At 44.7% G+C, this 22,828-nt stretch overlaps 1 protein-coding gene across 1 annotated transcript in view; it reads right to left on the bottom strand.

Moving 5' to 3' along the window:
* Window positions 1–386: 386 nt before the first annotated feature.
* Window positions 387–22,828, bottom strand: part of cog6 (component of oligomeric golgi complex 6) — a 33,488-nt gene continuing 11,046 nt past the window's right edge. The window contains exons 6-19 of the mRNA XM_079733412.1: window positions 22,410–22,492; window positions 21,929–21,999; window positions 20,666–20,759; window positions 18,741–18,869; window positions 16,020–16,111; window positions 13,379–13,443; window positions 12,871–12,962; window positions 12,404–12,521; window positions 10,027–10,158; window positions 9,419–9,586; window positions 8,093–8,200; window positions 5,545–5,598; window positions 5,264–5,343; window positions 387–1,489 (exon numbers count right to left, since the gene is read on the bottom strand). Coding sequence (XP_079589538.1) covers window positions 1,342–1,489; window positions 5,264–5,343; window positions 5,545–5,598; window positions 8,093–8,200; window positions 9,419–9,586; window positions 10,027–10,158; window positions 12,404–12,521; window positions 12,871–12,962; window positions 13,379–13,443; window positions 16,020–16,111; window positions 18,741–18,869; window positions 20,666–20,759; window positions 21,929–21,999; window positions 22,410–22,492 — 1,434 coding nt within the window. The 3' untranslated portion in view covers window positions 387–1,341. The remainder of the gene's footprint in view (window positions 1,490–5,263; window positions 5,344–5,544; window positions 5,599–8,092; window positions 8,201–9,418; window positions 9,587–10,026; window positions 10,159–12,403; window positions 12,522–12,870; window positions 12,963–13,378; window positions 13,444–16,019; window positions 16,112–18,740; window positions 18,870–20,665; window positions 20,760–21,928; window positions 22,000–22,409; window positions 22,493–22,828) is intronic.

Raw genomic sequence — 22,828 nt, 5'->3', positions numbered from 1 at the left:
TCGCTGGTGACCTGGCGGGATGTTACATAATACCATCATGACCTATGATCATAAGGTATGATAGTGAAAAAATATGAAAAACGGATGCTATGGTTTGGTAATAACATATGATAATGGCTGCTATGGTATGATAATGATAGTAAATGTTCATGCTATGGCATGATTATATATGATAATGATAATAAAATGGTGTGGGCTATTAAGGTATGATGATATGGTATGATAATAATATATGCTGATTCCATCGCATGATATTAGTATGTATGACATATCATGATGCTGTAAACATTGTTCTATTGAGCAGTTAACTATGATAACTGCTTTGACAGATTGCTAGATATGACAAAAATTACTCAGAACTGCAGTGATGGTAAGCAAATGTTTTATTTTTATTGTATTTTTATGATTTGAAAGGCTTTTCCTACTTCATGTGTAGAAGCCTAATGAAGAGAGAAGAAGTAAGATAGAGGCCCATGGTGTAGTTTAAGAGAAAAATGACGTATGATACCAAAGGAAAAACACAGACCTCTGACAGTTCTCAGACAGTTCTTCTCGGACTCGGCAGAACGGAAACCATCGACCAATAAATACAACATATTCCTAGAAATTCCAGATCCACATAATCAAAACTCCATTGCAGGTTTTCAGGTCAACCTATCCGATTTGCTAATTAGCTGCACCTGAGTGCCAATAGTACATGGTTGGAGCAAAAACACGGTAGGACTTCAACTCCACAGCACGAGTTTTCTTCCCATATAGATCCCAGAGCCTCGATCAGAAGTCTATATATCAATGACTCTGATATTTAGTATTATATACAGCTTTACACGCTTTAATATGGTAAAAAAAATATACAAAGATGTGGCAGTTGAGGGTGTCTGTCCAGGTGTGTGTATTGTAGCAGGTCTACAGGTGGTAGTGGAGGAGGAAGAGGGGGAGGAGGTAGTAGTGACGGAGGGGATGGAGGGGGAGTTATAGTAGGCGGGGTTGCATTAGGTGGAGGATGTGAGGGCGGATGTAGTTGTGGAGGAGGAGGTGGAGAAGAGGGGTTCCAGGACATTCTGCTGGGGGGAGGAGGAGGAGGAGGAGGAGGAGGAGGAGGAGGAGGAGGAGGCTGAGGAGAAGGAGATGGCGGAGAGGGTTCTAAGAAGAGCAGGGTCTGGACCTGCTGGGGGGAGGTGGAGAAGAGGAGGAGGAGATGGAGGTGGAGGTGGTTCTAAGAAGAGCAGGGTCTGGACCTGCTGGGGGGAGGTGGAGGAGGAGATGGAGGTGGAGGTGGTTCTCAGGAGAGCAGGGTCTGGACCTGCTGGGGGGAGGTGGAGGAGGAGGTGGAGGTGGTTCTCAGGAGAGCAGGGTCTGGACCTGCTGGGGGGACCGAGGCACCAGGTTCTCCAGGTCCTGGTAGGTGTTGGTGGGGCTGCTGACGGCCGAGTGGACCTCCCCGTAGGCCCGACACACCAGCTCAGTGGACTGGCGAAAGATCTGGTCCCTGGAGCATGAGCACAGAGGTGATAACATTTTTGATTTGAAAATTTTGATCGCGATTTTTTTCCTTTTTCATTAAATGTTTTATGGAAATTGCAGAACAGTTTGATACATTTTTGTACATTATTTTATATTTGAACATTTTGTGTTCTTTATTAAGGCGAAATTTCAAAGGTCTCAGTTACAAAGTGTTTTTTGGGAGAGAAATGCTGAATGAATACATCATGTTTTCAAACTCAAAAATAATCGCTTGAACAATCGTGCTTTCACGTCAACTAGGAGACAGAGATGGCTATGGTTACAATCTCGTTTTTATTACCACTAGCTGGGTGAACTTTGAGTGTGGACACATTTTTTGTTCGTAAAACTAGGAGATACAGACTGCAGGAATCAATTGCTCAAAGGAATCAGCTCGGTTCAGTTTAGCCTTGAAGCTTGATTAAGAATAATATCCACCCAAGGATATGAAACCATATGATGTCAGGGATTTTCAAATAGCTTCTTAAACATCCTTATCTTTTAACAATTTCATTTAGTCACAACATCATTCCAACATCGAGGCATTGTAACGTTCAAATCAGTCCCTATCTCTGTGGCTGTCGGGAGGTCCATGCTGGTGCCAAAGCAACAACAACAGAGACAGGCTGCGTTCCACTCTGGCATACCAGAGCCTCAGTGTGTACAACGGGATATTACTACACAAGTTCGGTCCTTACTGGTAATTGGAACACAGCCAATAGTAACAATATAGGCTGCTATTCATTGAATGCTTCACTAACAAACTAAGCAAATATCCATTCCATTCACAAGCCTGGGAATAGGTTCAATAAAAGGCTGATTACAGGTTAGGAATTTAAATCAATAAATCAAACATTTGAGAAACTAAACTGGGACTCTTGAATCGAGGCTGTAGAGTGGTGCGCTCTGATGTAAAGTATTTCACAGGCGGGGGCACAAAAATGTCGGTGACTCCAAGTAATGAACGCGCTTCATTGACCATTCTGTGGCCCCGCGATCAAAACAAGCCGGCGGCAGAGCGTGGTGCACGGTGCCCCCTATGGACGACAAGAGGACATGCACCTAAATCTAACCAGGCCTAATATACTAAATCAAAACAAAGTCAAAACGCGAAGAATAATCACTGTTACTAGCTTCCCTTCACTTTTATGTTTTCTTAAATTTTCTTAAATGTGAACTTTATAGCAAAAAATCGATGTTGCTTAAACATTCAATACAAAAAAACTTTAAAGTATTGTTGAGTTTGTTTTGGCTTTCCTGATGCTTGCAAAGATTTCCACAGAAATAAGGTCTCTCTGTCTCTCCGTTTGTCTGTTCTAATGACTTGTGTATGAAGCTGGGCTGAACACATCGAACCAGGGCTGGCCGCCTGCCCTGCAACACTCACCCTACAACCCTTCAGTACCACAGGAATCGCCGGAAATAACAGACAACAGTGAGGTGAAAAGAATGGAGAGAGAGAGAGAGAGAGAGAGAGAGAGAGAGAGGAGGGGACAGACGGAGGGAGAGATGTCGGTTCAGATAGAGGGAAGGAGAGACAAAGAAATATTAGTAAAAGCAGCATGGCGGTTGAGACGAAGAGAGGTTCAGGGGGAGAGAGAAGAGCAACAAAGAGATACAGAGGAAGAGAGACAGAGAGACAAAGACAGAGAGAGAAACAAAGAGATACAGAGGAAGAGAGACAGAGAGACAGACAGAGAGAGAAACAAAGAGATACAGAGGAAGAGAGACAGAGAGACAGAGATATAGAGGAAGAGAGACAGTCAGAGAGACAGAGAAACAGAGAGAGAGAGAGACAGAGACAGAGAGACAGAGACAGAGACAGAGAGAGACAGAGAGAGAGAGAGAGAGAGAGAGAGGCCGAGAGAGAGACATAGAGAGACAGAGACACTGAGAGCGAGAGAATTCAGGGAAGGGGTTGATGGAGAAATGGACCAGAAGCTAATTGATGGCGTCCGGGCGTCCATTAATAGAGAACATTAACGGGTTGTACAGAGCGTGCTCCGTAGCGCCCGCTGCACTTCCCAGTAGAACCCCACTCAACGAGATGGAGCACCCCACCCCTACCCCACCTCCACCCCATCCTGCTAAAAGCTCCGTGCACGAGGTACAGACGCACGGACGCACTCTAAACCCGTCACTGCATGGCGCCATTTTTGCGTGTGCGTTTGTGTGTGTGTGTGTGTGTGTGTGTGTGTGTGTGTGTGTGTGTGTGTGTGTGTGTGTGAGGGGCGGTGGATCTTTTTTGGGGGGATGCAGAAAGAAGTGAACACTGATGGAGTGACAGAGAGAGAGAAACATAGTGAGAGAAAGAGCGATAGATGGATGGAGGGAGAAAGAGAGAATGGGGGAGGGGACAGTGTGACGAAAGTTGTAAGGGACCTGTTGGATCAGTGTGTGCACACACACGCTCTCTCCCTCCCTCTCTCAGTTTTCCTCAGTTTAGGATCTAGAGTCTATGGGTGTGCGTTAGCGAGAGTGTGTGGGTGTGTTTTGTGTTGGGCGGGGGAGGACAGGTTCTTAAAAAAGCCCGGCCTAATGGATGAGGGACGGTATGGGACCAGTGTGAGTGGGATGGATTGATTTATTCCAGTGGGGGGTTTAACCTTCTGGAATTAAAACATGAATCATTTCACTCACAATTTGTTAGTGACCAGGCCATCCTAATGGAGGTGGAGCCCTACGGATTAACTAAATAAAAGCCCCCGCCCGCCCTCCCGGTGTTCTGATGTTTTACTACAGAACTGAGGGAGATGGCCATGATAGGTTAAAGTGGGACATTATAACATACATCGATGTATTCTCGCTCCCTTTGTATCGCTGTTTGTACGAAAAGCCCAATATGAATAAGGTCTGATTGATTATACGAACGTGCTTAAAACATTTGTTGGTTTTTTAGCCTAGCATGTTTCTGTGTGACTCATAATATCCATTTACTAAATTAAAATGAAAACAAACCAACAAAACTGTTCTGGTCTGTGTCAGACATTACAGTCAGATAGAATCACCTCCACTCTCAACTAAAACTGAAACTTTTCTACGCTTACATCATCAGGTCTGAGAAGCGGGCCAGACATTCAAGCCAATCAGATCTCTGAGAGTTACCGTTAGTCAGACAGTAATCCCCCCAGTGACCAATTAAAATGCTGAATGGTCAATTCCCATCCCTTCTCTGTTCTCTCCCCTCCTCATATCCTGTTTTACTCATCTTTCCTTTCTCTCAGAAATGATGAAAGCAAGAGGCGTGTTTCCAGCTACAACAGAAAACCAGTGCAGGACTTGATGTTGAATGAATCAGAGAGGGCTGCAGATGGATAATAATAATTGGATTGGTGCTGGCCAATTACTGTTGGCCTGTGACCCCATTTTAAAGTGAGAAATGTTTTTTAATCTGCTTCCACACACACCAATTGCTTTCACCAAAACAAAATCAGCCATTAAAGTAGCAGTGTGTACGACTAACTCCTACCCAGGTATTAGGCATGAGACTCAATAACGCCTCCTTTCCACCGAGCGGTGTGGTTCGGTTCAGGGCGGGTCAGTCCGCTTATATTGGCGTATCTACTGGCAAAAGTTGGGCAGGGTCCCAAAATAAGCGCGCTGAACCGCTCCTATTTTCAGTACTCCTCCGTTGGGGTACCAAGCCGTCTGAAAGGGCGCCGAAAAGGTGGAGCTAACACTGCTGTCCGTTGATTGGCCGACAGAATAATCACTTCCATGCAACACCGGGATAAAAACAAGGGGAGGGGGCGGAACTCACTTGATGGCGGCGCTGAGCAGAAAGTTGAGCTGCGGCATCACCAGGGTGTCAGGTGACGACAGGTAGCGGTCGAACTGGACCTACCGGCACGGAGAGGAGCGCAACACCACATCTGTATCATCATGTATAGGGGGGATGGGCTGCTGGATAGGGGCCCCAATATTTATACACACACCCACACACACACACACAGACCACAACAACTAATGATAGGGGCTTCAGTAGCAGGGCTACGGCTGTAGCACTGGAGGGGTGAGGCGGAGGTCCAGAGCTAAGCTTACCATGGCTGCCTTCAGCGAGGAGCTGTCCATGCCGGGGAGGGTGGAGAGGGGACCCTGGGGGGAGAGGAAGGGGAGAGAGAGAGCGTGGAAAGGGGAGAGAGAACATTAAGAGTGCATTGTACATTGCTTCCTGTTTTTGAATGCAGTCTTACTGGAGTACTTTTCACAGTATATTTGCCATTGTCAATGTTTGACATTTATAAGGTATGACATTGTTGGATCTTATTTTATCGTGTACATCCGTTGGCGAGGAAAATGTATGTTCCTGTGCAAAATACATTCCTCATAATTAAAGTGAATTGAATTGAGAGATGGAAAGAAACAGAGGGAGAGAGCTGAATAGACAAAGCGACCGAGGTAGAGAGCGAGCCAGAGAGAGTTATGGGGAGAGAGGAAAAAGAACAGAGCCAAAATAAAGAAATAAAGCTCAGAAAAGAATAAGAGTAGATGTGTGTTCTCAAAGTGCATCTGAAGGTCGCCCTGGTGACAGGGGAACAATAGCGACTTGTCGGGGACCCCCAATGTGATTTTATTCAAGATGACAACCAACATTAGTTAATGATTTACGGCCTCGGCCCACGAGACTCGCACTCCAGTGGTCTGAATGCACAATTTAGTAGAGCAGGCTGCAGTTCACTTGTGTGGAGATTATTCAAAGCATGCAATTTTGATTGTATGCTGCGATAGATTACTTTGGTCAACAGGGTCTAAGGTAAGCATATTGTTGTATAAATAGGGGAGGGGGGGCGGTTAATGCCATTTGCGGATCAATCATGGAGGACGAGACTCCATCAGGGCAAATTACACATTATTATTATCACAATAGTATCTATGTCAAATCTTCAGCCACCACCACAACATACATGCTTAGCAACAACAAAGGCAGCCTTAATAATACCTACACTCAAACACAAACACACACACACACAAATATAAATAAATGTTATAGGTTTTTTATAGGCGTTACTCACAATTATTTTCATTGTGGATTAATATTTGGATTCATATTGATTTATGCATGATTTAGTGGTGACCTTAACCCTTACAACTATGCTAATGCAATAAAATCATAATACTGAATTAACCACTTTTAATGAAAGGTTACTAGAAAATTATTTAACTGTTAATCAACTGTTCTTAATTGTAAGTTAATGCTTATTATTGCATTAATGAGTCTTACACAAAAAATATTGTATAATAATTGAACTCCTCTGACTAATGTTATGAATGATGCTGCTAACAGATGCTACAAAAATAGTACTTAGTTGAAACTGCGAGCACACAGTTTCTATTCATTCTGCAATATCGTACGCTATGTCCCAAAAAGATTGAATCAATCTCTCCTCTACATACTCTCTTGTGCATACAATTAAATATGATTAGACTCTGTTAAAAGAGAAAAGCGATCATGTCTGAAGGGCTTGGCAGAGAGAATGTACCTTTGGAAAGTACAGAGCAGAACTGCAGAGAGTACGCCTAGTTTCACACAATAAAACACACCGTTATAGGAAGCGCTGATCGACCGCGACAAGGCTGGTCGGTGGTCTGTCCCCCGTCTTGGCGTGTGTGTTTACATCAGTCCTTGGGCATTGGTGTGTGTTTTCCTACAATATTAGTTGTAGCGTGTACGTGTACGTGTGTTTACTTAAGAGTGTGCGTGTGCATGCGTAGGTACGTTGGTACGTTTGTGCATGCGTGTGTGTTTTTATAAAAAAGTGTATGTGGCTGCGTGCGTGGGTGTGTGTAGGCGTGTTGCCTGATGTTGCGTGTTTTTTTTTACAATGTGTGTGTGCGAGTATGTGTGTTTCTACTGTGTGTGTGTGCGTGTGTGTATGTGTGTGTGTTAGTAGCATGTATGTGCGTGCGTGCGTGCGTGTTACCAGCTGTATGCTTTGGTGCTGGACACAGCTATAGATGTAGTGTGTGTGTGTGTGTGTGTGTGTGTGTGTGTGTGTGTGTGTTACCTGCTGCGTGCTGTGCTGCTGGACATAGCTATAGAGGTAGTGTGTGTGTGTGTGTGTGTGTGTGTGTGTGTGTGTGTGTGTGTGTGTGTGTGTGTGTGTGTGTGTGTGTGTGTGTGTGTGTTACCTGCTGCGTGCTGTGCTGCTGGACACAGCTATAAAGGTAGTGTGTGTGTGTGTGTGTGTGTGTGTGGGTTACCTGCTGCGTGCTGTGCTGCTGGACACAGCTATAGAGGTAGTGTGTGTGTGTGTGTGTGTGTGTGTGTGTGTGTGTGTGTGTGTGTGTGTGTTACCTGCTGCGTGCTGTGCTGCTGGACACAGCTATAGAGGTAGTGTGTGTGTGTGTGTGTGTGTGTGTGTGTGTGTGTGTGTGTGTGTGTGTGTGTGTGTGTGTGTGTGTGTGTGTGTGTGTGTGTGTGTGTGTGTGTGTGTGTGTGTGTGTGTGTGTGTGTTACCTGCTGCGTGCTGTGCTGCTGGACACAGCTATAGAGGTAGTGTGTGTGTGTGTGTGTGTGTGTTACCTGCTGCGTGCTGTGCTGCTGGACACAGCTATAGAGGTAGTGTGTGTGTGTGTGTGTGTGTGTTACCTGCTGCGTGCTGTGCTGCTGGACACAGCTATAGAGGTAGCTGAGTCCTGCTCTGGTCAGCACAAAGGAGGCCTGCTCGTTGATCAGGGTGTCTAGATGAGCCTCGATCTAGAGTAAGAAGCACACGTTGTCATGAGCCACACCATCTATATATACCAAAAGGACACATGCAATAATAGTGACACACACACACACACACAGGTTACCAAATCGGGGGTGTGCATTGTGAGCAGATGGTGCCTAGCAGAGGGGTGGCAGTGCTGTGGGTAATTAAAGTCGAGTTGGACCCCACTAGTGCTAATAGAGGCGCTACAGTGCTTTGGTAATTAAAGCCGTGTCCTACTCCACTAGGCTAGAAAGGATCTCTGGGAACACACTCGCTGTGTTCCAGAGCTCCTTTCTTTGCCGCAGCAATTTCATCTTTCTCTGAAAGGCCACCAAGAGTTCCCATGAAAGGAGGAAGAATAATTAGCTCGGAGGGGTTATTGAGGGAAACACAATGGCCCCCCATGGGAGCACAATGCCATGATTTCAAATTAAGCTCTCATGGCATATTTTTTTCGCAAACTATTTTCTAATTGAATTCGTCACGCTGTCCAGTGTGGGGTAAGCGCTAAAGACAGTATAATTGGATTTATTGAGAGAGAGTGAGAGAGAAAGAGACAGAGGGACTGAGAAAGAGAGAATGAGAGAGATAGAGGGAGAAAATAGCCTTTGGCCGACTCAAATTGAATTGCACATACATATTGCAAATGACACAATAGCACATGTGAAATCCAACGTGACAGCTCCAGCCCACTACAACACGAGTAGCTATTGTGGTGAGATGGGAGACTCTCACCACACACACACACACACACACACACACACACACACACACACACACACACACACACACACACACACACACACACACACACACACACACACACACACCGCATCCTCCCCATAACTTAAAGCGAATGTATCCATCATGAATGAGAAGATAGGGGCATCTTGGTCAGAGATGTCTGACATGTACACGGCAGACATCGGGTATCGAACTCAGAACCTTGGCCACGGCTAGAGCACCCTAGCCACTGAGATATCAACAGAATTTTGTGTGCTTTTGTACCCCGCCCCTCCAACCTGAACTACATTACAGAGACCCCCCCTTCCTTACCAGAACTACAGTTCAGAGACCCCCCTCCTACCAGAACTACAGTTCAGACCCCCCCTCCTACCAGAACTACAGTTCAGAGACCCCCCACCCTCCTTCCAGAACTATAGTTCAGACACCCCCCCTCCTACCAGAACTACAGTTCAGAGTCCCCCCCCCCCTCCTACCTGGAACTCCAGCATCTCCAGCCTCTTGTCTGTGAACTCAAAGAGGGCCAGCGTGGTCTTCATGACGTACAGGGAGTTCACCATGTAGGTGGCCATGTCTGCCGTGCCCAGGTTACTGGCGGACACGGTACACAGCTGGAGCAAGGGGTCCAGGATACAGGACAGCACCTGTGAGAGTGGGGTGGGCGGGGGGGCAGATGTTGGTTTACCACTCCTTCGAATGTCATCTAGTTATGGTTAGCGGCCCACCGGACGACGTGGGTAAACTCGAGTCTTGGTTTCAGGGTTTAACGTTCTGCACACTGCCGCGCTGTGCATCGTGTTCGGCAATGCGATTTTGACGATTGAACGACTCATGTTGGGTTTTATTTCTTGGTTTTAAGCACTTTTTTGGGTGCTTTCTTTGACTCTTTTCTGCTCTCTCCCGTAAGAACTAAAGTCTTACCTACAGCAGCGTTCAGGTGAGGACAGTCTCAACTATTTACTATAAACTATATAGTCGTTCTGAGCTGATCTTTTTTTTTACCCAAAGTGACTTGGAGTGAATTCACAATTTAGACATAGGTTCTAAAGGGCAGGTAGCGTGTGGTCATTGGGGGGGGGTTTACCTGAGCGAAGTCGGCCTGCCGTGCATCCAGGGGCACCACGGAGGAGTCGTGGGAGGCCAGCACCTCTCGCAGCAGGGCCAGGGTCTGGGTGAGGGAGGAGGTGGGGCCCAGGTCTGGAGGGGGGAGCTCCACCTGCCCAGGTGATCACAGAGAGCAGCAGGTGAACAGGACATGCTTAAGGATTTACAAACAGATTGAAATCAGGGAGGGGCATAGCAGAGAGAAAGCCGGAGATGTCATTGGATTGTTATGTTAACATTAAGTTCAGATATATTTGTTGCATGCACAGTGAGACTGTTCTTTGGCAATGCTGACAAGACTTTCAGTGCAATGAAGTCAACTGTTAGATGAATAGGTACATAGTAGAATACAATAAAAATGAAGCAATTGGAGATGTAAACAGTGCGGTGGGGAAATGGATCTGAAATGTTGAAATTGAATTACATTTGATTCAGGGGAGGATTGCCCTGGAGCTACAGATGCAATGGTCAGTTGTCCTATAAAGACCCTTCCGTTTCAATACCCTTTTCTGACCTCTCGTCTTGGATCATTAAGCTGATACAGTGTTCTATCGAGGGGAGTTTAAAACATTTTTATAAATTGACAGCTCAAATAATAATGCGGTCGGTGTTAGAAATTGGATGCAGTAAAAATATTCAATACTACGCTATCAAGCTAGAACGAAACTAAAGTACAGAGCAAGTAAGTTGCTCAGGCGGTGATCGGTCACAGAAAGAAAATCGCTACCGGTTAACCTTTAATGAGGCGCGCGTTGCACTGAACATGCTAGGTCCAACCACCCCTTCTCCCTCCCCCACACCTCTGAGACCATGCGTTTCCAGAGAACATCCCCTCTGAATGCTGGGCATGGATGAGGCAGCCTATGGCCGCCTAATAGACACGATTAAGGGGAGGTTGTGTTCCTGGTGTTAGCCTGTACTTGAGGCGAATACCCCAAGGGTCTGAGATTTGATTAGCACCATGCTAAGCGGAGAAGGGATTTGATTATAGCAGCACTAAGTCGATAACGTGTCACAGCTATTGATCGGGGTGGCAGCCCAGGCAACAAGTCAAAGAGATGATGCTCACTCGCTCGTGCTGTGGTTTATTTGGCGGTCAATTGTGAAACACGTGAGGAAAGGGCTGTGTTTTTGAGACAGGATGTACCACGGCGCTTCAGGAGTGGGCAGGGGAACAGTTCAAGAGCAGAAGAGCCTGACAAAAATTGTTGTGGTCGCTGATGTTGAAAGCTTTTTACAGTAATTGTTCCCCATGTTGTGAGTGTGGAGGGGTCGGTGATGAAGGGCTGCTTCATCCTGTTGGACATTAACGAAGGAACGTGTGGACGGAAAAAACCTTTGGACTCAGTGTGTTCATGTTTATTAGTGTCTATAGTCCTCGATGATGATGATGACAAATGCCAGGGTAGTGTGTGATCTGTTGTTTATATCCGTCTCTCAAATGAAGCTCTGATTCTGGTTTCTTCACTGTTATTTTGGAATTCTATTTTAATTTAAACTAAACCATTAGTTAATTGATAGGTTATTAAATATTATTACCTATATTTCAACAATTTCCTCTGGAGATATTTAAGCATCTGAACTAATAATGTATGAAATCATGACCAGGGATGCACACAGGTAAGGGGTAAAAAGAGATAAGGAATCATGATCTACAGTCTGTTGCACTCCACTCAAAGCCTCATAAATGTACTGTTCAAACCAGGAAACTTGAAAACAGGAAACATTAATAAAAATGTTGCAATTGGAAAACTAATTGCCAGCTGTCCGTTGTTGGTGTGTAAAGAACATATGGTAGTGGAATACTCAAACGATTTCTAGACATTACACTAAGTTTAGACAAAAAGAAAGCCGAATTGGATTCAGAGATGAGCTCTAAGATTGTCGAACAAGATTAAGTTAGCAAGCTATTAGCAAGCTAATGTGTCACAAAAGTTACTTTGTATACATAATGCCTGCCTGATGTGTATTTTTTTGAGTTATACATTATCATTAGAGCATTAGTAAGTCAAATCAGTGCCACAAGTTATGGACTGGAGTCCAAACATTGCAACAAACTATCATTGGGTATCAGCAACACTAACACAGAGCGATAACATGGAAAAAAAGTCAGCCAATCAGGATTAGATCATTCATCAAGAATCTCAGCCCAGCAACTTAAACCTTTGTTTTATTGGATTTGGTTTGAATGATAGTAGCAGAACAATACTATGTTGAGAAGTAGACCCCCCCCCCCACCCCACTCATTATTCAAATTATTCTACATGATCCAAATGAATGACCTATTTTGAAATGAAAACTGAATTTTGCCAAAAGGGAAGGCGTTTGCATTATATTTATACCCCGGAGTCTCGTACCTTGTCCATGAGTCTGCTGGCATGGAGACTCAAGCTGTTGAAGAACATCTTCTTACTGAGGACGTTCATGTCTTCGATGGTGATGAGCAGGGTGGCCACCGAGGTTCCTATAATGGCACTGACACGAGAAACCATTTAGATTCACCATCACTATTCAGGCATTTAGACACTTTTATCCCAAGAGACTGTGAGATAAAATAAATGTCACTGAGGAGCAGGTAGGAAGCCAGACATTTGGGGGATCGAACCCAGGACCTTTCAAGTCAAACTACGGCAATTACTCTCTTGAGAGGTTGTAAATGTTTGTTTAGAATGATTCTTCCCTCTGGGAGTTTTTCCTTGTGGTCCAGAGCGGTGTAATGATGTGTGATTACGTGGCAATATTAATAAAGTTGACTTGAATCAAACTGAAGTCATGGAGGAAAGGTCATGAGGAAAGGTCATGAGAACCCCAGTAGAGGACATACCTGATGGTGTGGTGGTAGAACTTGAGGAGGTTGGAGACTTTGTAGAGCAGGACAGCTCCAGGCTCCGCTACAATCACCTGCTCTATCCTCACCTGGGAGGGGGAACAAACCCAGAACAAGCCCATCAGAACCAGAGGGTATAGGATCTCATTGGAGGACAAAAACAAGGTGTTTATTTATTGATTACATATACCTTATATCTCTAATAATCGTCAAAGCTATGATCCAAAGCGACTAACAATAACTAATCTTTAACACAAAGACTAAGCAATGTGTTATATTATATATACTTTATTATATACCATCACTATGTAGTTGTTTTGCAGACACTTAACATATATAAATACAAATATACATACATATTAATTTCAATATATTGCACATTTTAAACAACATATACCCAGTGTTGCCCATGCTAGTAGGCTAGCGTAGAGTCTATACCCACCAAGAACCCTGCATTACCATTTGAGAAATGGTTTTAAAAGAGGTTTGAACTTTGACCCCTCACCTTTAGCGGGCGGCAGACCCCTTCGGTGATGTGGCCCACCACCTCCTGCATGTTCTCCTCCACGCCTGCGATGGAGGTCGGGGAGAAATCACTCAATAAATATAGAGTTGCGAGAGGACTTGCAAACAGCACAACCTAGATAGTACACGGTTAAGGGGAAAAGCCAATAGACAGTGATATAGCAGTGAAAGTGTTATAACGTGAGACGTCTCTAGTGTAATTAGGGGTCGAAGGGCGAAGCTGCTTGGCTCCTATTGTTTCTGTAACGTTTTTTTTTTCCCCTCAAATTCTGTAAAAGTCATACTGCAGCCTATACCGTAAGTAACTCTTGAAATTTCAGGTATGGTTACCAATAAACCCCTCTACCCATAAACCCAAATTGTTGGCACTGCACCTAAAGGTGGCGCTATTATAAAAAAAATCATGAATTAGGTTTATTTCTCCTCACCAGATTGACCTGGACTCAAAATTCTTTCAGAATATTAATCTCTAGAATCAGACGCATTTATAAAAACCCCACAATTTCATATTAAAGCTAAGCATGATAAAAAGATTCACAGGCTACAAAAATAATCAAAAATTCACCAAAATTGCCACATAAAATCTTTAGACTAAGCCTCACAAAAATCATCAAACAGAATTTGTTTTACTTAGTTCCATTTAAGAAATATTGGCCAATAAAGTTGGAGCAGTTAGCCCATTTTTCTTATATGACCATTTTGTTATTGTATAAATAACATGCGACTATTATTAGGTGGATACCAATACCCCCCACTACCCATAAACCCAAATTGTGGAACTGCACCCAAAGGTGGCGCTATTTAAAAAAAATATGAACTAGTCTTATTTCTCCTTATGAGATTTCTCCTTTACTTTTCCCACAATTTCATAGAAAGCCAAACGTCCACAGTCTCAACCCATTTTGCCTATATGACCATTTTGTTATTGTATAACTACCATACGGCTATCATTAGGTGGATACCATTAACATTGCAAATGTTCAGATCTGTACTCTTTTAAGAAAGCCCTTAATTCTCTTGTGAAATGTGTGCTTAGAGTTTTCTTGATGTTGTGTGCTTATCAATCGACATTTTCACCATGTGAATGAGCCTTCATGCAGTTCAGGAATGTCAGTGGCTCAACGGGATAATGCCGTGTACTGGTGATCCTTAGGATGAGAGTTCAAATCCTGATTAGAGTATTATGAACAAGCTGAACATGACATTCTTTCATTGCCACTCATTTAAGAAACACAACATTGAACAGCACCTGAAATTCATCAGGCAATCAACATTGCGGCTCATTAGTTTCCAAGAATCGGTCTGCCAAGACACAGTATGGAATTAAGTGGAACTTCTTCGTTAACCATATTTCCTTCATAATGAACTCTGTCATATTAATATTTCTTCCGTTAGTGTTCTTGACAACAAATGTTTAATTTCCCCAGAATTTCAAAGATTTTTCAGGTATTTGCTTTTAAGAAAGCCCTTAATTCATTTGAGAAATGTTTGCTTGGAGTTTTCTGGATGTTGTGCGCTTAGCAATAGACATTTTCAGCATGTGAATGAGGCTACATTTCAGGTTTGGCCCAATGGGATAATGCCTTCTACTGGTGATCCTTAGTTTGAGAGTTCGAATCCCGATTAGACAGTTATGAACATGCTGAACATGACATTCCGCCATTGCTCTGCAGCCCAGTCACCTGAAAGGTGATGTCATATATAATAATATAATATCATATATAATAGAATATGTCATATTTATATATCTTCCATTAGTGTGTTCTGGACTTTTCATTTTGCTCGGACCCCGTTAATCACCGCTTGCGGTTATATTTGTATTTGAGTCTGGCTATCATTAAGGGATGGGAGGACCATCTCATGGGCAGGTAAACACCGCAAGACACACTGGAATAAATACACCTTAAACCCACCAGTCAGCTACCACTACAAAAAATATATATGTGGGAAACACTGTAAAGTGAAGGGTAACATTATAAAGACATTCAACATGCTGATAAATTACAATTGTATATTATTTCATCTGACCAGGGAATACAGCACTGGGCTACCCCACTTAACATGATGTACAGCTGTTCAGGGAGCCTTCTCGTCCAACAGTAAGTGCAACTCGTCTGTGAACACGAGTCACATCAGATGGACTTTCACCAGTGTGAAGAGAACAACTCCCATGTTCCCAGCTACTTCACTCATCGAACTACGTATTTTGTAATTGTTTTGATTGAGTGACCCCTAGTGGCAGAAATCACATATGATACCTTTAAGGAGCAGTTCGGGGTTGTGCCAGGGCCCAACCATGCTGACAGGTTCAGACTACAGACATCAGAAACCACAACCTTTTGTCTGGGAGTCAAACACCCTAACGACATGTTCTGCTAATAACACATCGTACATACTAATCTTATTTGGGTGTCTCTTTCCCCACATGTAAACCTGCCTAAAAGCCTATTAGTGTCTACCATGTATTATTAGCAGAGCTCGTATGAAAGGCCATACTCAGAAGCTCCTATCCAAATTGACTGACTACGACAGTGTGTTCAGGCAAGTCACTAAGGACCAGATAGGGGTGAGGGCCTCTGAGCTCCAGGATGACTGCAGGTGGATGGTGGACATTGGGGTACCTCGCACAGTGACCTGCTTCAGCAGGGCATCCAGATGCTCCTTCTCAGAGGCGGTGGCTTGGTGCAGCCAGGCAAGCATGTCTCCCACATACCTGGAGACCAACAACACAGATATATTCAGGCTGGGGTCAGGTGAAGACACACAAGCAACCGTAGAGACACACACATACTGAATACACACACACAAAGGCAAACGCACACATAAATACATACACCTAGCAACCACGCATATAGACGCACGCCTAGACACACACATCCACACAATTACAGAAAAAAACACCCACTCACAAAAACAAAACTCTAACACATACAACTATGCACTCACATGCATAAAAACAAGATCACATGCTCACATGCATAAACAGAAACACCCACAAACAACCATGTGCGTATGAACAGCCACTCACATGCACAACTACGCACACAGACACACCCACACAAACATAGACAAACACGCATGAACCCTATTGCGTAAATCAGTATACGTAGAAACAAACAGATACAGTTACGTAATTGTGCCATTGCAAAAAAAACAATGTTAACCTGAACTAAAGTGGGTTTGTGATTGTGTCTGTGTCTGCACGTGTGTGTGTCTCTATGTCTATCTGTGTGTGAGTCCTTGCAAATGTCAATGTGTGTTTATATGTGGCTCTAGGTTAATATTGGTCTGTATGTGTGTTAGTAATGCGCGATATAAACAATATACGATATAAACAATAAAACAAATGGCCTACGATAGATTTTAATTCTATCGCTCTATCGCGATAATGCATGTTGATGACGCAAAATACAATGTTTAATTTTTGGTTCGGTGCGGTTCCATTTCACATTGCAATTTCCGCAACAGTGGCAGAATTTGTCAACAAACCCGCATGTGTGCAAAGAACGTTAAATCATTGGACAAAAAGGTCCGGGGGGGGGGGGGGGGGGGGGGGGGGGGGGTGGAGAAGCACCGGTGAAAGTAAACAATCATGGATATCCAGCATGATAAACATTGATCTGCGGAACGATCCAACTCCTTCTCCCTCATCCTGACTCGGAATGTGTTAAATGCATCGGCATTTTTAAGTTATGTTTTTTTTATGTCTTTTGGATATCGGACCCAAATATCCAATAGACGTTCCGTCTCCTCGTTGCTCCATGTTGAGCAACGTCTCCGAGACCACCTCCCAGGCTGGGTCAACCTCCTTTTGATCGATAAAAAATATCACGTAATCGACAAAAATCTTAACAGTCAATGATCGATCATCAATTAATCATGCCCATCCCTAATTGTCAGTGTTTGTTCCTTATCTAAAAAGACACCAGTTTTTCCTGTTCTCTGCATCTTGGGTGGCATTTAAGAACCAAGGACTTAAACTAAGTGTAGTGCCTTTTAGAATGGTTTGCACTTAAGGAAAGAAACCCTAACTAATTTTATTTATCTGCAACATTATGTTGAATGATTACAGTGTTTCACAATAAATGTTCTCGAAATGGCATGCTATATTTCTCTTTTTTTAAAATACATTTAGCAGTTTGGCTTTCCTTAGAGTCTATGTAACCTGTTCTGAAACGGTTATTTTATGATTTTATATCGTGATATATATCGTTACCGCAAGATGCTGCAATGTATATCGCAATATGGATTTTAGGCCATATCGCCCATCCCTAATGTGTGTTTACGTATGTCTCTCTGTGTGTGTGACTGTGTGTGTGTGCTTGTGTGTCCGTGTTTTTATGTAAGTCTGTATGTGAGTGCCTGTGTGTGCGTGTGTGTGAGCGGTGTGCCGTGTGTCTGCGTGCGTGCTTGTGTGAGTGTGTGTGCTTGTGTATGCATGTGAGAGGACTGTCTGTCGGTGTGTGTGTTTGCGAGAGGTGTGGTGCGTTTGTGTGTGTGAGAGGTGTGTGCTGTGTTTGTGTGTGGTGTGTTCACGTGTGTGTGTGCGTGTGTGTGTGTGTGTATGTGTGTAGTGTGCATGTCTATGTGTGCTAGATTTCTGAGAACCTCTGATGAGGTCCATAAAACGGCAGCCATTCTAAGAAGAGCTCTTTCTCTCTCTATAGCTCCAAGGGAGATAGAGAAGGAAATAAAGAAAAATGAAAACGCTTGATAAAAAATAAAATACAAACTGTGACTAGCACACCAGACGGCCATACATGGGGGTTCCAGTTACTATTTAGTCATTTAGCAGACACTATTATTCAAAGTGGCTTTTAGTGAATATATGACCAAAGGCAGAACTTGTATATTACCATGTCTGAACATGTCACTATATATGGCTGATCCTGCTAAATCAACATCAATGGCAGATCTATTATATATGACCATATACGGCACTACCTGTGTCTTTCTGCCAACCGTTAGGATTTGGGTCAAGTCATTTGGTACTTTGACCTAGGTGTAATAATCCAGTATGACATTTGCCATGCATGATAGATTTATAGACTTATAGAGATTTATAGAATAAAATAAACATGCAGGTTTTTCATCCATCCAAGCTCCAATACTGAAGGCCCCACAGCCTGTGAGTGACATCACCTGCTGCCTCAGAAACACTGATGTGTGTTCAATCTTAAAATATTAATTGTTTAGTTTAACCCTCTTTTAATCAAGTAGATCAGATAATTGTGTACAAAAATACTGCATTCAAATATTCAAATATTGCAAAATTATTGAAAAAGAAATTGATATAAATAAAGGTTGATGATGATGATGATGCGTGCGAGGGGGGGGGGTACCTCATGGGGTCGTGGGAGTGCATCTCGATGGGGCGTGGAGTGCCCCCTGGACCTCCCCGCGTGAGGGCATCGATGAAGCCCCGTACCACCGCAGCCCTGCGGGCCGTCCCAAACTCATCGAGGGTGTACCTGGGGACACAGAAGAGGACGGGTGAATGTTAAGACACGAAGACAACCACAACATGTGGAGGGACAATTGTTTTCAGCAGCTGGCCATCATGTGGCAGTGAGGGGTGGGGAGGAGAGCAGAGGATAGGAGAGAAGGGGGAGGAGTGAAGAGCAGAGGAGAGAATAGAAAAAATGTCTGGCAAGGGTGTAGTATGGAATAGTTGAGGAGAGGAGAGGGGAGTAGATGAGAGGAGGGGCGAGGCGTATGGTGGCCAGGGGTGAGAGATGAGGAGAGGTGAGTAGATGGGAGGAGTAGAGAGGAGGTTCGGTGAGGAGGAGAGGAGAAAAGAGACAAGAGGAGAGGAAAGGAGAAAGGGGAGGAGGAGAGGGGATAAGAGGTGACGGGGAAAAGAGAGGAGGGGAGAGAAGGGGGAGGAGGAGAGGCGAAAGGAGACGAGAGTGGAGAGGAGAGGAGAGAAGAGAGGAGAGGAGAAGGGAGGAGGAGAGACGCAGAGAGGAAAGGAGAGGAGAAGGTGGGGTGAGGACATGGTGTGGTCGCCTCTTGAGGAGGGAAGGGAGTCTCCAGGAGTTTGTTTTGGTCTCTTGGCGGTGGGGAGACGGGCAGCAGACTAAACAGTCAGGGAGTGTGGAACGTTCACGTCGCAGAAACATTTGTGTTGCCATCTCTTCAGCCTCAACATCCTCCAACCAACCAGAACCGCACCCAACCGCACCACCTAACCAACCCCAGCCCCCAAGCCCTTCCCGCTCGCTTGCTTGCTCTGGCCTTGACTGCAGGGGATTCTGGGACACACGACAGGTGCATTTACAAGAACGTGGGAGAGAGGGGAAATGGAGGTAGGAAGGGAGAGGAGGGGGAGGTGGAGTGGGTTGAAGCAGGGGACAGGAGGTGAGGGGGGTGACATGAGGGGAAGTGAGGGAGGGTGGAAGGGAGGGGAGGAGGGGAGGGAAAATGAGTGTTGTGAGCCACAGAACACAACATCTTACGGTGAGAAGAAGCTGTGTGGAAACTGTGGGGGTAACTTTGGGTCAGAGGCTTTGTCGGGAAAAGTTTATTTATTACGAGAAGACCTTTGGGGCCGTGAGTCACGTTGATTCACACGGCCATCTTAACGGCTCAATGATACCTCCAGTAGCCAGGCGCCGGTCACTCATTGTAGAGAGGTTTTGTAGAGCTTTTAAAACATATTTGTTAACTATTTATTTAGCAAGGTAGTTAGCCAGTGTGTGCCGATTACACAATAAGATGTAATCAAATGAATGAATGGAATAATAATCTTGGCACTGGCTTGCAATTGTAATTCAAAAGGTGGGGGTAGGTGATGTACGAAGAGGAAGACTGAAAAATTATAACGATAAATAATAATAATAAGGCCGTACTTATTATTATATTCCACTAGCTGAGGAAAGGAAAAGAGGGTGATGAGAATAGAGGGTTGGTGAGGGGGAAGGGATGCAGGAAGGGAGCAACCCAACGAAGGGAGTAGGGAGGGAGCGAAAAATAGCATAACATAATGGGAATAATAATAATGATAATGATGTTTTGGAAATTAAATGAAGAAATAAAGCAGCGAGTCGCGAAAGCCATCAACAATATTTCAAGCCGAAATAAGTGTCAGATGTTGCCTCTCAATAGAGAGCTGAACACAAAGGTATAATTTCTTTAGTGATCATTTGTTGATTTATATATTTTCCCATTTTATATACTAAACATATGCCGACTGATAATCACAGGTAAGAGTAACTAGTAAAATACGCTGTCTGTGAGTATGTGCATGTCAGTGAGTGAGCATTACTTGTAGAGCACAGGTCTGTCTTGTAGAGCCTCCATGGCCTGGCTTAGTACAGGACTGATATCACAGCTCTCCTGAGTCAGCCCTCTGCACTCATCTACACACACACACACACACACACACACACACACACACACGTCAAATAATGAGGAACGTAGGCATGCCATATCATATTATGTCTGACAAGAAATAATTACATAAAGATGTAAAATGTTAAAGATTGTGCCCATTGTGCCCGTAACCTGCTGTGACACACAGAGAATCTCTAATCTGTTGGACTTTTCACCGGTGAATCATACAATCATGTTACGTAGATCAGCATGTAAGTAGGAAGGTATTCCGAAGGGAGATAGACTGAAGTACTGCTCCTCCTGGTAATACTGCCAGCTATACACAAGTGTGAGGAGGTGGACGTGCAGGGCAGCCCTTTCATAAGGTTCAAGGTCTCTTTCAGCTCCACACAACAACCCCAGCATATTGAAACCATGGGACAGGGGCAATTATTTGGCCTTCGTCCCGTTCGTTAATAATACCCATCGTAATGATGGATATTATTAACAAACGGGACGAAGGACAAAAATTGCCCCTGTCCCATGGTTTCAATATAATTTGGGTGATTATTTTGATTGTGGCTTCATAATAACGATATCATGGCACAAGAAAAATACAAAAAAATATGGGTGCTATGGGTACAAAATAATTCTGTAATTATTTAACCTCAATGCTCTCCGCACTCCCCTCTCTCCCTTTCTCACCTCCAACCTTTCCCTCTCTCAACTCTCCCTGCCTCACCTCTCTCCCTCCTCCCTTTCCCTCCCTCCCTCTTTCCCTTTCTCCCCTACCGTCCTCCGTCCCCCCTACCGCCCTCCGTCTCCCCTACCGCCCTCCGTCTCCCCTACCGCCCTCCGTCTCCCTCCCCTACCGCCCTCCGTCTCCCCTACCGCCCTCCGTCTCCCTCCCCTACTGCCCTCCGTCTCCCTCCCCTACCGTCCTCCGTCTCCCTCCCCTACCGCCCTCCGTCTCCCTCCCCTACCGCCCTCCGTCTCCCTTACCGCCCTCCGTCTCCCTCCCCTACCGCCCTCCGTCTCCCTCCCCTACCGTCCTCCGTCTCCCTCCCCTACCGCCCTCCGTCTCCCTCCCCTACCGCCCTCCGTCTCCCTCCCCTACCGTCCTCCCGTCCTTCCGTTGGCTGACTACAACGAGGTCTCAGCATGTACCGTCCCCGCGGCAGCCCTTTTGGCCTGCATCCATCTTGGCTCCACTTACTCTGTGCCCAGCGGTAGAGCTGCTCGTAGGACGTCTCCTGTAACACCGCCATCTGCTCCATGATCTCCAGCCTGAGGAGACGCGCAGGGAGAGCGAGAGAGAGCACCTCAGCCACCGTAGGTCACATGAACCTCTCCGAAAACGACATGTCGTGGCCAACGGACGCCCCTCTTTGTCCTCCTGGTCTTTCCTGCTTTCATGGTTTACTACTAGAGGAGGCTTGCATTATATGGGTCCCTTTGAACGACTTCACATAACCTTCACATTATTAAGATCACCAGTGCTATGGTTTGTTTGTTCAAAGAAAGTATGAACATAATTGTTACGTACTGGTGTAGGTTTAATGACAATTTGTATTTAAATATATATATATATTTATTTTTTTTGATCATATATAATATAATATAAATCTAATCTGGTCCCTGTTGGCCCATGGAGGTCATGAATGGCTGACTGAGGTTTGGAATGGTTCATCTCGTACCCTGCAGTTTGCTGATTGGTCCTCAATAGAACCTTGACGTCCTCGTGGATCTGCTTCACACGGGTCAGCGCTCGGAAGAACTCCTGGGTAACAGAACGGGTCACAACGTCACACTTTGCAACCTGCTGACAAGACAGTGTAACCTTGATGCACAAAAGTGGGGTCAACATGCACTTCTAGTACAAAGATACAAGAACCCAGCAACGATTGGAGGGGCCGAAAAACAGGGATGAACAGAGATGTTTTTCACCTCCGAAAATAAATAAAGTCTATAAAGTGGATGAACATGAAAAGTGCTGTATTATGGGCAATTGCATTTACTTGTATCAGTACTCGGTATCGGCAAGTACCCGGCGGTTAAACCCTTGGGTGCATGTCTCGAGGGGTGTGGTACGGACGCCGGAGCCGAAGCCCTTCCT

Source organism: Pollachius pollachius, assembly GCF_949987615.1.
Source record: "Pollachius pollachius genome assembly, chromosome: 3".
Lineage (NCBI taxonomy): Eukaryota > Metazoa > Chordata > Actinopteri > Gadiformes > Gadidae > Pollachius > Pollachius pollachius.
Note: the sequence above shows the minus strand (reverse complement) of the source record. Positions and strands in the feature narration are given on the sequence as shown.